This window comes from Pelophylax lessonae (genome assembly GCF_965119305.1).
Source record: "Pelophylax lessonae genome assembly, chromosome: 8".
Classification (NCBI taxonomy): Eukaryota; Metazoa; Chordata; class Amphibia; order Anura; family Ranidae; genus Pelophylax; species Pelophylax lessonae.
Window position 1 is genome coordinate 84,938,318 of NC_138775.1, and position 14,390 is coordinate 84,952,707.

Below are 14,390 nucleotides of genomic sequence, written 5' to 3' on the forward strand. Positions count from 1 at the left end.
TGTTGGCAGTTTCGGGCCACTACAGCTGGTATACTATGTAATTTGGTGTTTGTTTTTGCCCCCCCCCCCCCTTCCCTCCTCCTTTTTTTTTTTTTTTTAGTACTATTTAGCTTAGTTCTAGCTAGACCTTCCTTTCTTCCATGTTCCCCACTCAGTGTTAGTTCCTTGTGGAGACAGGGTTTGGGAAAGTCATTGTCTTCTTGCTGGAAAAAAAACATTCCATGTACTGCAATTAGCTGAAGTACAATTAAGTTGGATTCAACTTCTGTGTCTTGTTCAAGACTTAAGCTACCTGTAAATGGCATCAAGTCAGCAGGTAACCATTTTGCCCATACAGAGTGGCTCTAAGGAGGTATGTCAATAAGCAGCATTTGAATCAGAACAGTCTATATGCAAGCACTTGAATAGGCAGTAAATAGAAAGAGACAAGGCAGGTTTTATTTTGCAGCAAAAATATATGTATTATCTAAAAGACAATAGACACAAATACCATACAGCAGCTGTATAGTGCAGCTCAAGATAGCGTAAAGCTTCAGCTGCTGGAGCATAAAAAAAATTTCCCTAAATCACCCCCCCCCCATGTCCAGTGTCTTAATGCAAGCTTTGAAAAATTTCTGGCATTGCTGCTGCTCCCATTCCAGCTTATTTCCATGAGTTTATGGCATGCGCTGCTTCACAATGGCAGTTAACCTGTCTAGATGTTGTATTTCCGAGCGCTCGTATATTCTTTGCAGATTGAAGGGAGACTGGCCGGCAGAATTATACCTACCAAGGGGTATTACCTTTCACCTAGCCACCATTGTTTCGCCCAAAAGACTGTCCCTGCCCTCCACCAGTATGTGCAATCAATGAGGCAGCAGTGGGCAGAAGAAGAATAAAAGAAGAAGATGCTTTGGGGTGCTGGCAGTGATGAGGAAAAGGAAATGGGGCAGGCTTCAGTGCGGATGCTTCATCTCTCCTAATCCCTGGGAGTTGGATGGGGTGAAATTGGGGGACTCAGGATCCTCTGCTGCAGGTTATTTGTGAACAGTGCTGTATTTTATGTTCAGATACCTGCACAAGGACCCCAGGATTTAGTTCCAAAAAGTAAGAGACCACTAGTGGGTGACCTACCCTATAAATTCCAGATACAAGGGTAAAATGGCCGATCTACTGCCACCATCCCAGATTGTTCCCAAAATATGGAGCTTTTTAGGTAGTTGCTACATCACAACCTCTTTGCCACATTTCCTGATGGTGGCAGGATCCCCTTTCCACCCTTCTTCCCAGCTGCAGGCAGCATGAAGAGGCAGCTTTTCAACCACATATTTGCTAACTACAACATTAGTGAGGACTCCATGGACTACTGGACGACTGGGTGTCCAGGCTGCAGCACTGGCTGGAGCTTGCACAGTATTTTCTGGAGCTTCTGGTTTGCCAGTGTGCTGTCAGAGAAGAGCTGCAAAAAAAAAAAAAAATTATATAACCAATCCCAAGTAAAAGTTCCTGTCTTGGGTAGCCCCAAAAAGCAAAGTTAACAACCACCATTTTTTTCAGTTGTTAGTTTTTACATTTTTTTATTTATTTATACATTTTTTCCTTATTATTTGTTTTAATGCTGTGATTGGGCAGCACACATCTGCAATTCCTCTTCATTGACAGAATATTGTTCCTCATCCCAGGCACTTAGCAGCCAAGGTTTCTTTTTTAATATTTATTTAATTACAGTCACGGACAGTTGCAAGGCATAGATGCAAGGAGGAAAATCTATGGCCATAGCCTGCCTGCCAATCCACAAAACAATGGGAAAATCCTATTGCCAGAGGAAAGGCAAGCAGCATTAAAAATGAAGGGAAGAATCCTAAAGCCATAGGTTTTCTGCCCTTCCTCAAATCAGAACTATTAAAAAAATAGCAGGCACGCTCAAAAGGACATGTAGAGGTGCTCGCTAATGGATGTAGTAGGTGATAGTAAGTGGCAAGCCTTGCTTATGAAACCTTCTTCCTCCTCCTCCTGTTCATACTCCCTCTATTCCTCCTTCCACCTTCCACCTTCACCTTTTCTTCCTCCCCCCCCCCCTCCCTCAACTTCAACCACATTTACATCCTATTCCTCCTCCACCTCCTTTTGTCCACCTCCTCCTTCTATGTTGTTATGGCACAAGGAGAAGCTCTGGGGAACTGAAGTTATATAGGGAAAATATGCCTATTGAACTATAAATGGTGAAGAACTGGGTAAAACAGCCACATTCAATATTTTCATGGCTTAGGCAGCACCATGTTAACATATTTCAAGCCACCACCAATTTCTTAATTTATTTTTATTTTTTGTTCAAAAATATTTACATATTCTTTCCTTTTTTAAATTTTATATTATTTTTTTCACCATAATTGTTGGAATTTCTGAAGTCATCTCCCACATTTTGTGGGAGATTTGTTTCAATTCCCCTTGGAAAAAAAATGTTTTTGCTTTTTTATTTTTATTTGTCACTTTTACATTTTTAAACTTTTTTTTCACTTAACTTTATTGCTGTCACATAGGAAACCAATAGCCCCTTATGTGACAGCATGTTTAATGTGACATCAGGGATCTATTAGCCCCTTCTGATCCCTTGCTTCCCCTGCACTGAAGAAAATGAAGTTTAATTCTTGCTCCATTAGCTGTGTCAACTCCCAGTGCTACCAGGGAATGACAACTGTGAACCAGGGAGTGATGTAATACATGTCAATCCCTGGTCCATTCACCAGAGGGAGGATCAAATGCATGTTCATTGAGAAACCCTTCGTTCCACCCACTGAAACTCCATGCCAGGGAGAAAAGGCGGATGAGTTACTCTTCCGGCTCATTCAGTTGTATTTGTAAATTTCACCTTGAACTACCGAGCTTTCTAAAAAAAAACAGGCCATGCAAATGTAGCACTGCCCCCTTGGGGGTTGCTAGTTTTTAACACTTTTGTGTTCCCCTGGGTTACCTGTAGCAACAGCTTGCAGAAATCCTAACACTTTACATTTGGCTCAGTCAATGATCAGTCTAGGGGTTGATGTTTTTGTTGTTTTTTTTTTTTATATTGGGATGGGAGAAGGGATGAGTAGGATACTCCAGCACTTGAACTATTCACAATTCTGAGGACTTCTAACTTGAGAATGTGGCAAGGCTGCTACTTCATCCTGCCACTGGATGAATCTGAGGTAAATGTTCCTTCTGGGATTTCTCTTTAGGGCACTAATCTTTCCTCCACCAGCTGACACTCGTCCACTGACTACACTACTCCAGAGTAGGGATGATCGAACTTTTGAAAAGTTCGGTTCGACCAGAACACCCGAACTTCACAAAAGTTCGGTTCGGATTTCAGAACCCCATTGAAATCAATGGGACCCGAACTTCTGTAATCAAAAAACACCATTTTTAAGCCCTAAAACCCAATAAATGCCCCTAAAAAGTGCCTAGGGTTCTGGGTCATGCCCCAGGGACTATTAATCACACAAAAAAAAGTTCTTAAAAATTGTCATTTTTGATAAAAAAGCCAATTATTGAAAAATTAAAAAAAAAAAAAAAAAGAAATTTTTTTGATTTTTACTTTGGATTTAGTATCTGGGGGGTCTAAAAGGTGTGCATGTGAAGTTTCAGCTCTGTAGCATGTCCAGAACCATGAAAAAAAAAAGGTAATTTTTCAGTAGAACAGGGATGTGGTTCGGGAGCCTCCTTTAACTTTAACACCTATATGATCTTTTTTTCTGGTTCTGGACATGCTACAGAGCTGAAACTTCACAGGTACACCTTTTAGACCCCCCAGACACAAAATCACACAAAAAAAGTTCTTAAAAATTGTCATTTTTGATAAAAAAGCCAATTATTGAAAAATTTAAAAAAAAAAAAAAAAAAAAAGAGATTTTTTGATTTTTACTTTGGATTTAGTATCTGGGGGGTCTAAAAGGTGTGCATGTGAAGTTTCAGGTCTGTAGCATGTCCAGAACCCCCCAAAAATTAGCATTTTCTTATAATTTTTATTAGAACAGGAATACGGCTTCTCTACGGCGCTTTTTCTTGCATTTATCGGGCATTTTTGGAGGCAGGCATGACTTTTTTTGGATTTAGTGTCTGGGGGGTCTAAAAAGTGTACCTGTGAAGTTTCAGCTCTGTAGCATGTCCAGAACCAGAAAAAAAGATAATTTTTCAGTAGAGCAGGGATGGTGGGACCCCTCTTTTACACTTATATGATCTTTTTTTGGGGTTCTGGACATGCTACAGAGCTGAAACTTCACAGGTACACCTTTTAGACCCCCCAGACACAAAATCACACAAAAAAAGTTCTTAAAAATTGTCATTTTTGATAAAAAAGCCAATTATTGAAAAATTTAAAAAAAAAAAAAAAAAAAAAGAGATTTTTGGATTTAGTATCTGGGGGGTCTAAAAGGTGTGCATGTGAAGTTTCAGGTCTGTAGCATGTCCAGAACCAGAAAAAAAAAGATCGTTTGTATTAGAAAACTTTAAGCACAGGAATATGGCTTCTCTGCTGTAACACCTTGCCGGTTTAATAGCAGGCATTTTTTTGGGTTCTTTGCAGTCAGGAAAAACATCTGAACTTGTGTATAGTAGTACTGTGCACAAGTTCTGATGTTTTGCCTGCCTCCAAAATTCCCCAAAAAATGCCAGCAAAAACACACCTGGGCATTTTTTTTTTTGACGCTAGCGTTTTTTTTTGGCATTTTTTGGGGTTCTTTTGAGGCAGGCAAAACATCTGAACATGTGTATAGGGGGGATATATAGACATATATGTCTGAATATATACCCCTAGACATATATAGGTGTGATAGTAGCAGAAATAAATGCTTGCGCTAATGAAATCATTTACAGTAATATATTTCTGCTACTATCACACCTATATATGTCTCGGGGTATATATTCAGACATATATGCCTATATATACACCCTATACACATGTTCAGATGTTTTGCCTGCCTCAAAAGAACCCCAAAAAATGCCAAAAAAAACGCTAGCGTCAAAAAAAAAATGCCCAGGTGTGTTTTTGCTGGCATTTTTTGGGGATTTTGGAGGCAGGCAAAACATCAGAACTTGTGCACAGTACCACTATACACAAGTTCAGATGTTTTTCCTGACTGCAAAGAACCCAAAAAAATGCCTGCTATTAAACCGGCAAGGTGTTACAGCAGAGAAGCCATATTCCTGTGCTTAAAGTTTTCTAATACAAACGATCTTTTTTTTTCTGGTTCTGGACATGCTACAGACCTGAAACTTCACATGCACACCTTTTAGACCCCCCAGATACTAAATCCAAAGTAAAAATCAAAAAATCTCTTTTTTTTTTTTTTTTTTTTTTTTTTTTTAATTTTTCAATAATTGGCTTTTTTATCAAAAATGACAATTTTTAAGAACTTTTTTTGTGTGATTTTGTGTCTGGGGGGTCTAAAAGGTGTACCTGTGAAGTTTCAGCTCTGTAGCATGTCCAGAACCCCAAAAAAAGATCATATAAGTGTAAAAGAGGGGTCCCACCATCCCTGCTCTACTGAAAAATTATCTTTTTTTCTGGTTCTGGACATGCTACAGAGCTGAAACTTCACAGGTACACTTTTTAGACCCCCCAGACACTAAATCCAAAAAAAGTCATGCCTGCCTCCAAAAATGCCCGATAAATGCAAGAAAAAGCGCCGTAGAGAAGCCGTATTCCTGTTCTAATAAAAATTATAAGAAAATGCTAATTTTTGGGGGGTTCTGGACATGCTACAGAGCTGAAACTTCACATGTACACTTTTTAGACCCCCCAGATACTAAATCCAAAGTAAAAATCAAAAAATCTCTTTTTTTTTTTTTTTTTTTTTTTTTTTAATTTTTCAATAATTGGCTTTTTTATCAAAAATGACAATTTTTAAGAACTTTTTTTTGTGTGATTTTGTGTCTGGGGGGTCTAAAAGGTGTACCTGTGAAGTTTCAGCTCTGTAGCATGTCCAGAACCATAAAAAAAAAGATCGTTTGTATTAGAAAACTTTAAGCACAGGAATATGGCTTCTCTGCTGTAACACCTTGCCGGTTTAATAGCAGGCATTTTTTTGGGTTCTTTGCAGTCAGGAAAAACATCTGAACTTGTGTATAGTGGTACTGTGCACAAGTTCTGATGTTTTGCCTGCCTCCAAAACCCCCCAAAAAATGCCAGCAAAAACACACCTGGGCATTTTTTTTTTGACGCTAGCGGTTTTTTTGGCATTTTTTGGGGTTCTTTTGAGGCAGGCAAAACATCTGAACTTGTGTATAGTGGTACTGTGCACAAGTTCTGATGTTTTGCCTGCCTCCAAAACCCCCCAAAAAATGCCAGCAAAAACACACCTGGGCATTTTTTTTTTTTGACACTAGCGTTTTTTTGGCATTTTTTGGGGTTCTTTTGAGGCAGGCAAAACATCTGGACATGTGTATAGGGGGTATATATAGGCATATATGTCTGAATATATACCCCTAGACATATATAGGTGTGATAGTAGCAGAAATATATTACTGTAAATGATTTCATTAGCGCAAGCATTTATTTCTGCTACTATCACACCTATATATGTCTAGGGGTATATATTCAGACATATATGTCTATATATACCCCCTATACACATATTCAGATGTCATGTCTGACATCAAACATGTCCTCAAAAAAGCACTGGCAGTGGCAGCCCCTGCAGCATTAAAAAATGCTTGCTGGTGAGAAGCCACATTCCTGTCCCGAAGCAGAGAAATGATCATTTCTCTATAGCGGTCACCCTGCTATGGAAGGGTTTTGTCACCCTGCCATAGCAGTCACTGTCAGTTAACCCTACACTACACTACGGTCCCCTGACACTTAACACTTTCCCTACAGAAACTAAATTTTTGAAGCTAACTTAAGTGTAAAGGAGCACTCTAACTACACTAGATATCCCTTTCCTCACACTAAAAATAGCTAAATGACACTTTTAAAGTAAAATTAACAGAACTGCTTCCACTCTCTTCCATGTCCAGTATAACAATGCTGGGAATATGGCGGGGGCGATCTTATATACTGGGGGGCGTATTCACTAATGATTGGTCTAGGGACCCCCTAGTCACTCCAATCACATTCCTAGCATTCTTCTGCCCCCTCAATTGGCTTTTGCTAATGGTTCTGGTCCAATCACGGGCTTTTAAAGCCCATTTCCTGAAGCATTGCATTTTGGGCGGTTCTGGTTGCCGAATTCCGAACTTTTTGGGCAAAAAGTTCTAAATTCGGCCGAACCTCGAACACCCAATGTTCGGGCCGAACCGATGGTGGACCCGAACCGTTCGATCATCCCTACTCCAGAGTAGTCCCCTTCCTGGGCAGACCCTTGGGCAAGATCCTCTGTACTCACAATACTGCTTTCCAGATTCTTGCAGTGCCTCAACTCCTCCATTCAGCTCTCCTGGACTTCTGGGCTCAGCTCCACTCCTCTGGCTCACCAGGCTAACTGCCTGTGACCACACACCAACTACTTGAAAAGAGGAGGCAGCCGCCACCCTCCTTCTGGGACTCTGCTTCCCGCCAAAGACCTCATACCCCACCCCACAATGCACCAAGACAGCAGTCTGTGCCAATCCCTGGGGCTGTATCAAAAGCCTGTGTCCTCATTGGCCAGGTTTCCTCCACTGTCCAATGTGCCTCCCCATCAGACCATATGAATCACACACTGGGCACACTGAGTAGACCTAACTCACAGATCCTGCTCCCTGTTAAGCAGAGTGCAATATTGAATTTACCTGCTGCTCCTCTGATAGGCAGACAGAGAAAAAAATATACTCACTCTCTAACACCTACCTAGGAGGGTGCTATACAATATTTTAGATTTGCCTGGTTTAAAAACATTTATAAAAATAAAATAGATTACCTTGCCAAAAATCAAATGTGCCAAAATGTGGATCAATGTAAAATGATTACATTATATACAGTATGATGCTTTATCCCAGCACCCACTTACCAGACTGAAGTTAAAATATTTTGTTGTTGTTTTTTTATTACTTCTAAAAATCCCAATAGCTCATAATGGTGATCAAATTATTCTGCATATAAGTGAATCACTGAAACAATTTGATTTTTAAGTTTGATTATATTTTACTGTGTAATATATATACCTAAAATAGCACTGATATGATTGTTGTTTTTCCTCTACAAGGTGTTACAGAACCAGAAAAAATTCAAGAAAATGTAAGGAAAGCTAACAAAAATGGATATACCCTGTACTGCCTTGGCTTTGGCTATGGGGTTGATTATGGATTTCTTGAGAAGATGGCATTAGAAAATTCAGGTATTGCCCGTCGAATTTATGAGGACTCAGATGCAACCTTGCAGATGCAGGTTCGTTTTTCATGTAGCTCATTCCACAGTTTGAATTTCAAAATTCCTTTTACACTGCATATATTTTTGGCGTGTTCTATTTCACAAAAAGAAAAACAATGTTTTTTTACTTGTATAATAGGGATTTTATACTGAAATTGCAAACCCAACATTGGTGGATATTAAAATGCAATATCCTGAGAATGCTATTGCAAACCTCACCCAGAACAGCTTCAATCACTACTTTGATGGCAGTGAAATTGTGGTTGCTGGACGAATAATCGATAATGATTTGAACTTCTTCTCTGTGGATATACAGGCAGAAGGGGTAAGTATAAATACTGTCCTGTTTAAAGTGCCATGTCTAAGAAAACATATTATTGTAGACTATATTGCAGTCAATCCATGCTACCAATAGGATTTGCATTCAAACACACATCTTACGCCCCACTGTGTATATCACCAAAATATCTGCCCTCTATCACATGACACAGCTCCCTGCAACCAATGAGGTTTGCACTACCTCACCTGCACTCCAGGAAACAAACACCTTACACCCAAGTATCCATATCACCATTAAGATTAGCAACCCACAAATACATAGGGGTTGATTTATTAAAACTGGAGAGTGCAAAATCTGGCGCAGCTGTGCATGGTAGCCAATCAGCTTCTAACTTGTTCAATTAAACTTAAAAAAAAAAAAAAGAAAAAAAACTGAAAGCTGCTTGGTTTCTATGTAGAGCTGCACTAGATTTTGTACTCTCCAGTTTTAGTAAATCAACCCCATTATGTGTCTATTTCACCAATGGAATCTGCACTCTAGCAAATGTAATTCTCCCCACGTTATCAATATCAGCCATGAGATCTGCACAGCAATACACATAGTTAACTCACTAGTATGCACTCCTCAAATTCCACTTTCCATGTCACTAATGATATCTGCACAGGAACACATGCATCCCTTTCACCATCATGCATGGCACCAATGAGATCTGCACTGCAACATAAACACCTTGTTCTTAGCTTCTATCTCTGTGTCACTTTGTTGCTTATCTTGATGTGGAATTTCACCTCAGTTTGAAGCAGGGCTCAAAATTTCAAGTCATGAGCTATTAGCCAGGCCTTAAGAGTTACTGGCCACCAGTTGCCCCACCCAACCCCTAATTCTATCCCTAAACACACCATTGTAAATTACCATATTTTATCACAGTCAGATCAATGAAATATGATTGCCGATGGCTGATATTGTTTTTTTTTTTCTTATTCAGTGTAATAATTACAAGGTATATGGCAGGGCAGACAGGGCAGCCATGCCATCAGAAACGTTGGGGCCCCCGTACACCGCTTTAGGTCTGGACCGCCAACCCCCCCTTCCCCCACCGGCCTTACTGCCAATAATCCCCAGGGCCAAAATAGATGGAAGAACCAATGCGCTAACCAAAATAAATATATTGGGATAAAATACTCGGTGTGATAAAAGGTAATAGCAATTTTCTAGTAAGGTCACCATACACAAAAAGAAAATCAATAAAACATAAATCGGCGCTAAAAACACAATAATGAAATCAATATAAGATCACATAAATTCTCATAAATCAAATGTGATAATGTGCAAATAACCACTTCAAAATGGATGAGTGAAGGTGCATAAAATATTCCAAAGTGGTAAGGATGTGTAACACCAACAAACCTGAATCAGAAGACAGACGCCGTTCGGAGACCCCGCTGGTCTCTTTCCTGTATACTGCATTTTATTTGATGTAAGTGTTTTTAATATTAAATCTACATGTTTTAAACATACTTCACTATGGTGCCCCTATTTGTCATTTATTCATGAGCTGATGTGGATCATCTAACAACACTGGGGAAGCATCTATATAGCAGCTATTATCCTTTACCACAAGTATACTATCACCATTTTTGAGGAGGATTGGATCTGTGTCCCTGTTGGATTGATTCCAAAGCGTGATTTATCCTCAGTGACGTGAGCGGCCATTGCACTCACAGGGTGTTGTTGTTTCACCTGGTGATTTCCTGGGATTTGCACATTATCACATTTGATTTATGTGAATTTATGTGATCTTATATTGATTTCATTATTCTGATTTTAGCACCGATTTATGTTTTATTGATAATCCCCAGGGCCAACACACTAGCCATCCCACAAAATACACCCACTGGCCATCCCACAGTCCTGCAGGTTTCCCCCCTCACATCTGTACACACTCAGTCTCCTCTGACACACACACAACATACAGTCAGGTCCATAAATATTGGGACATCGACACAATTCTAATCTTTTTGGCTCTATACTAGTGTTGAGCGAACACGGACTGTATTATTCGTGTTCATACCGAATAATTGGATTTTTGTTACCCGAACACGAACACGGACACTTTACTGTATATTCGGATAAAAATCCGTGTTCGGTCGTTTTATTTCCGGGTTTTGCATGCTTTGGCGCTCTTTTCATGGCGGGCTTTCAACAGCCAATCAACAATCGTTTAACTGGTGTGCCTTAAGCCATCCCAGCCATGCCTGCAAATGTCTCAGTAGCTGTGATTGGCCGTCTGAAGCATGTGACCAAGTCTTTATAAGTTCGAGGCAGCCGCAGCGGCGTCATTATGCTGCTTAGATCAGGGACAGAGCACACATCAACGTGCTGGCTGCTGATTAGGGAAAGATAGGCAGGAAAAAAACATTTGTGTCCGGATAGAATTGAGGGACAGGTCGGAGTGTTTAGGCAGGGCGAGTTGTAGGCATTTTAGGGATAGAGTCTGCTGAATTTTAGGGAAAGTGTGTTTTACAAACTACAATCGATATTGCTGTGTGGTGTGGGATAGGAGATAGGCAGGTGTCAGTGATCCACATCCATTTTTCTGTGTGTGGGCTGCAGTGAACACAATCTTTTTGGGGTGCAGTGAACACGATCCTTTTGGAGTGCAGTGAACAAAATCTTTGTGGGGTGCAGTGAACAAAACCTTTGTGGGGGTACAGTGAACACAATCTTTGTGGGGTGCAGTGAAGACAATCCTTGTGGGGTGCAGTGAAGACAATCTTTGTGGGGTGCAGTGAACAAAATCTTTGGGGGGTACAGTGAACACAATCTTTGTGGGGTGCAGAGAAGACAATCCTTGTGGGGTGCAGTGAACAAAATCTTTGGGGGGGGGTACAGTGAACACAATCTTTGTGGGGTGCAGTGAACAAAACCTTTGTGGGGTGCAGTGAACACAATCTTTGTGGGGTGCAGTGAAGACAATCCTTGTGGGGTGCAGTGAAGACAATCCTTGTGGGGTGCAGTGAACAAAATCTTTGGGGGGTACAGTGAACACAATCTTTGTGGGGTGCAGTGAACAAAACCTTTGTGGGGTACAGTGAACACAATCTTTGTGGGGTGCAGTGAACAAAACCTTTGTGGGGTACAGTGAACACAATCTTTGTGGGGTGCAGTGAAGACAATCCTTTTGGAGTGCAGTGAACACAATCTTTGTGGGGTACAGTGAACACAATCTTTGTGGGGTGCAGTGAACAAAACCTTTGTGGGGTACAGTGAACACAATCTTTGTGGGGTGCAGTGAACACAATCTTTGTGGGGTGCAGTGAACAAAACCTTTGTGGGGTGCAGTGAACACAACCTTTGTGGGGTACAGTGAACACAATCTTTGTGGGGTGCAGTGAACAAAACCTTTGTGGGGTACAGTGAACACAATCTTTGTGGGGTACAGTGAACACAATCTTTGTGGGGTGCAGTGAACAAAACCTTTGTGGGGTACAGTGAACACAATCTTTGTGGGGTGCAGTGAACAAAACCTTTGTGGGGTACAGTGAACACAATCTTTTTGGGGTGCAGTGAAGACAATCCTTTTGGAGTGCAGTGAACAAAATCTTTGTGGGGTACAGTGAACACAATCTTTGTGGGGTGCAGTGAACAAAATCTTTGTGGGGTACAGTGAACACAATCTTTGTGGGGTGCAGTGAAGACAATCCTTGTGGGGTGCAGTGAACAAAATCTTTGGGGGGTACAGTGAACACAATCTTTGTGGGGTGCAGTGAACAAAACCTTTGTGGGGTACAGTGAACACAATCTTTGTGGGGTGCAGTGAACAAAACCTTTGTGGGGTACAGTGAACACAATCTTTGTGGGGTGCAGTGAAGACAATCCTTTTGGAGTGCAGTGAACACAATCTTTGTGGGGTACAGTGAACACAATCTTTGTGGGGTGCAGTGAACAAAACCTTTGTGGGGTACAGTGAACACAATCTTTGTGGGGTGCAGTGAACACAATCTTTGTGGGGTGCAGTGAACAAAACCTTTGTGGGGTGCAGTGAACACAACCTTTGTGGGGTACAGTGAACACAATCTTTGTGGGGTGCAGTGAACAAAACCTTTGTGGGGTACAGTGAACACAATCTTTGTGGGGTACAGTGAACACAATCTTTGTGGGGTGCAGTGAACAAAACCTTTGTGGGGTACAGTGAACACAATCTTTGTGGGGTGCAGTGAACACAATCTTTGTGGGGTGCAGTGAACAAAACCTTTGTGGGGTGCAGTGAACACAACCTTTGTGGGGTACAGTGAACACAATCTTTGTGGGGTGCAGTGAACAAAACCTTTGTGGGGTACAGTGAACACAATCTTTGTGGGGTACAGTGAACACAATCTTTGTGGGGTGCAGTGAACAAAACCTTTGTGGGGTACAGTGAACACAATCTTTGTGGGGTGCAGTGAACAAAACCTTTGTGGGGTACAGTGAACACAATCTTTGTGGGGTGCAGTGAAGACAATCCTTTTGGAGTGCAGTGAACAAAATCTTTGTGGGGTACAGTGAACACAATCTTTGTGGGGTGCAGTGAACAAAATCTTTGTGGGGTACAGTGAACACAATCTTTGTGGGGTGCAGTGAAGACAATCCTTGTGGGGTGCAGTGAAGACAATCCTTGTGGGGTACAGTGAAGACAATCCTTGTGGGGTGCAGTGAACAAAATCTTTGGGGGGTACAGTGAACACAATCTTTGTGGGGTGCAGTGAACAAAACCTTTGTGGGGTACAGTGAACACAATCTTTGTGGGGTGCAGTGAAAAAAACCTTTGTGGGGTACAGTGAACACAATCTTTGTGGGGTGCAGTGAAGACAATCCTTTTGGAGTGCAGTGAACACAATCTTTGTGGGGTACAGTGAACAAAACCTTTGTGGGGTACAGTGAACACAATCTTTGTGGGGTGCAGAGAAGACAATCCTTTTGGGGTGCAGTGAACACAATCTTTGTGGGGTACAGTGAACACAATCTTTGTGGGGTGCAGTGAACAAAACCTTTTTGGGGTACAGTGAACACAATCTTTGTGGGGTGCAGTGAACAAAACCTTTGTGGGGTACAGTGAACACAATCTTTGTGGGGTACAGTGAACACAATCTTTGTGGGGTACAGTGAACACAATCTCATACTTCTGAAGCTTTGAGGGTGCTGCCTGTTCTATACTCCTCCTCCTCCTCTTCCTCATCCATCCTTTTAGGTGTACAAACAATAGTAATTGGGGCCTAGTGTGCTTCTGTACGTGTGAAAAACATACACTTTTTTTGATCATATTTCCTATTCCGTTATTCAATAAAAACCTTTGGGGCTCAATTAAATTGCGGAATAGTCTGTGTCGGTACGTGTGAGATCCACCTTTCCAAGTTTTTGGGGTTCATCTCATACTTCTGAAGCTTTGAGGGTGCTGCCTGTTCTATACTCCTCCTCCTCCTCTTCCTCATCCATCCTTTTAGGTGTACAAACAATAGTAATTGGGGCCTAGTGTGCTTCTGTACGTGTGAAAAACATACACTTTTTTTTTATCATATTTCCTATTCCGCTATTCGATAAAAACCTTTGGGGCTCAATTAAATTGCGGAATAGTCTGTGTCGGTACGTGTGAGATCCACCTTTCCAAGTTTTTGGGGTTCATCTCATACTTCTGAAGCTTTGAGGGTGCTGCCTGTTCTATACTCCTCCTCCTCCTCCTCCTCCTCATCCATCCTTTTAGGTGTACAAACAATAGTAATTGGGGCCTAGTGTGCTTCTGTACGTGTGAAAAACATACACTTTTTTTTG

The 14,390-nt window shown here is 41.2% G+C and overlaps 1 protein-coding gene across 1 annotated transcript in view; it reads left to right on the top strand.

Moving 5' to 3' along the window:
- LOC309562158 (inter-alpha-trypsin inhibitor heavy chain H3-like) overlaps positions 1–14,390 on the top strand; it is a gene marked incomplete at its 5' end in the record, with an annotated part of 129,809 nt that overhangs the window by 42,278 nt on the left and 73,141 nt on the right. The window contains 2 exons of the mRNA XM_082266283.1: positions 8,142–8,323; positions 8,445–8,630. Of these exons, the coding sequence (XP_082122409.1) occupies positions 8,142–8,323; positions 8,445–8,630 (368 nt within the window). The remainder of the gene's footprint in view (positions 1–8,141; positions 8,324–8,444; positions 8,631–14,390) is intronic.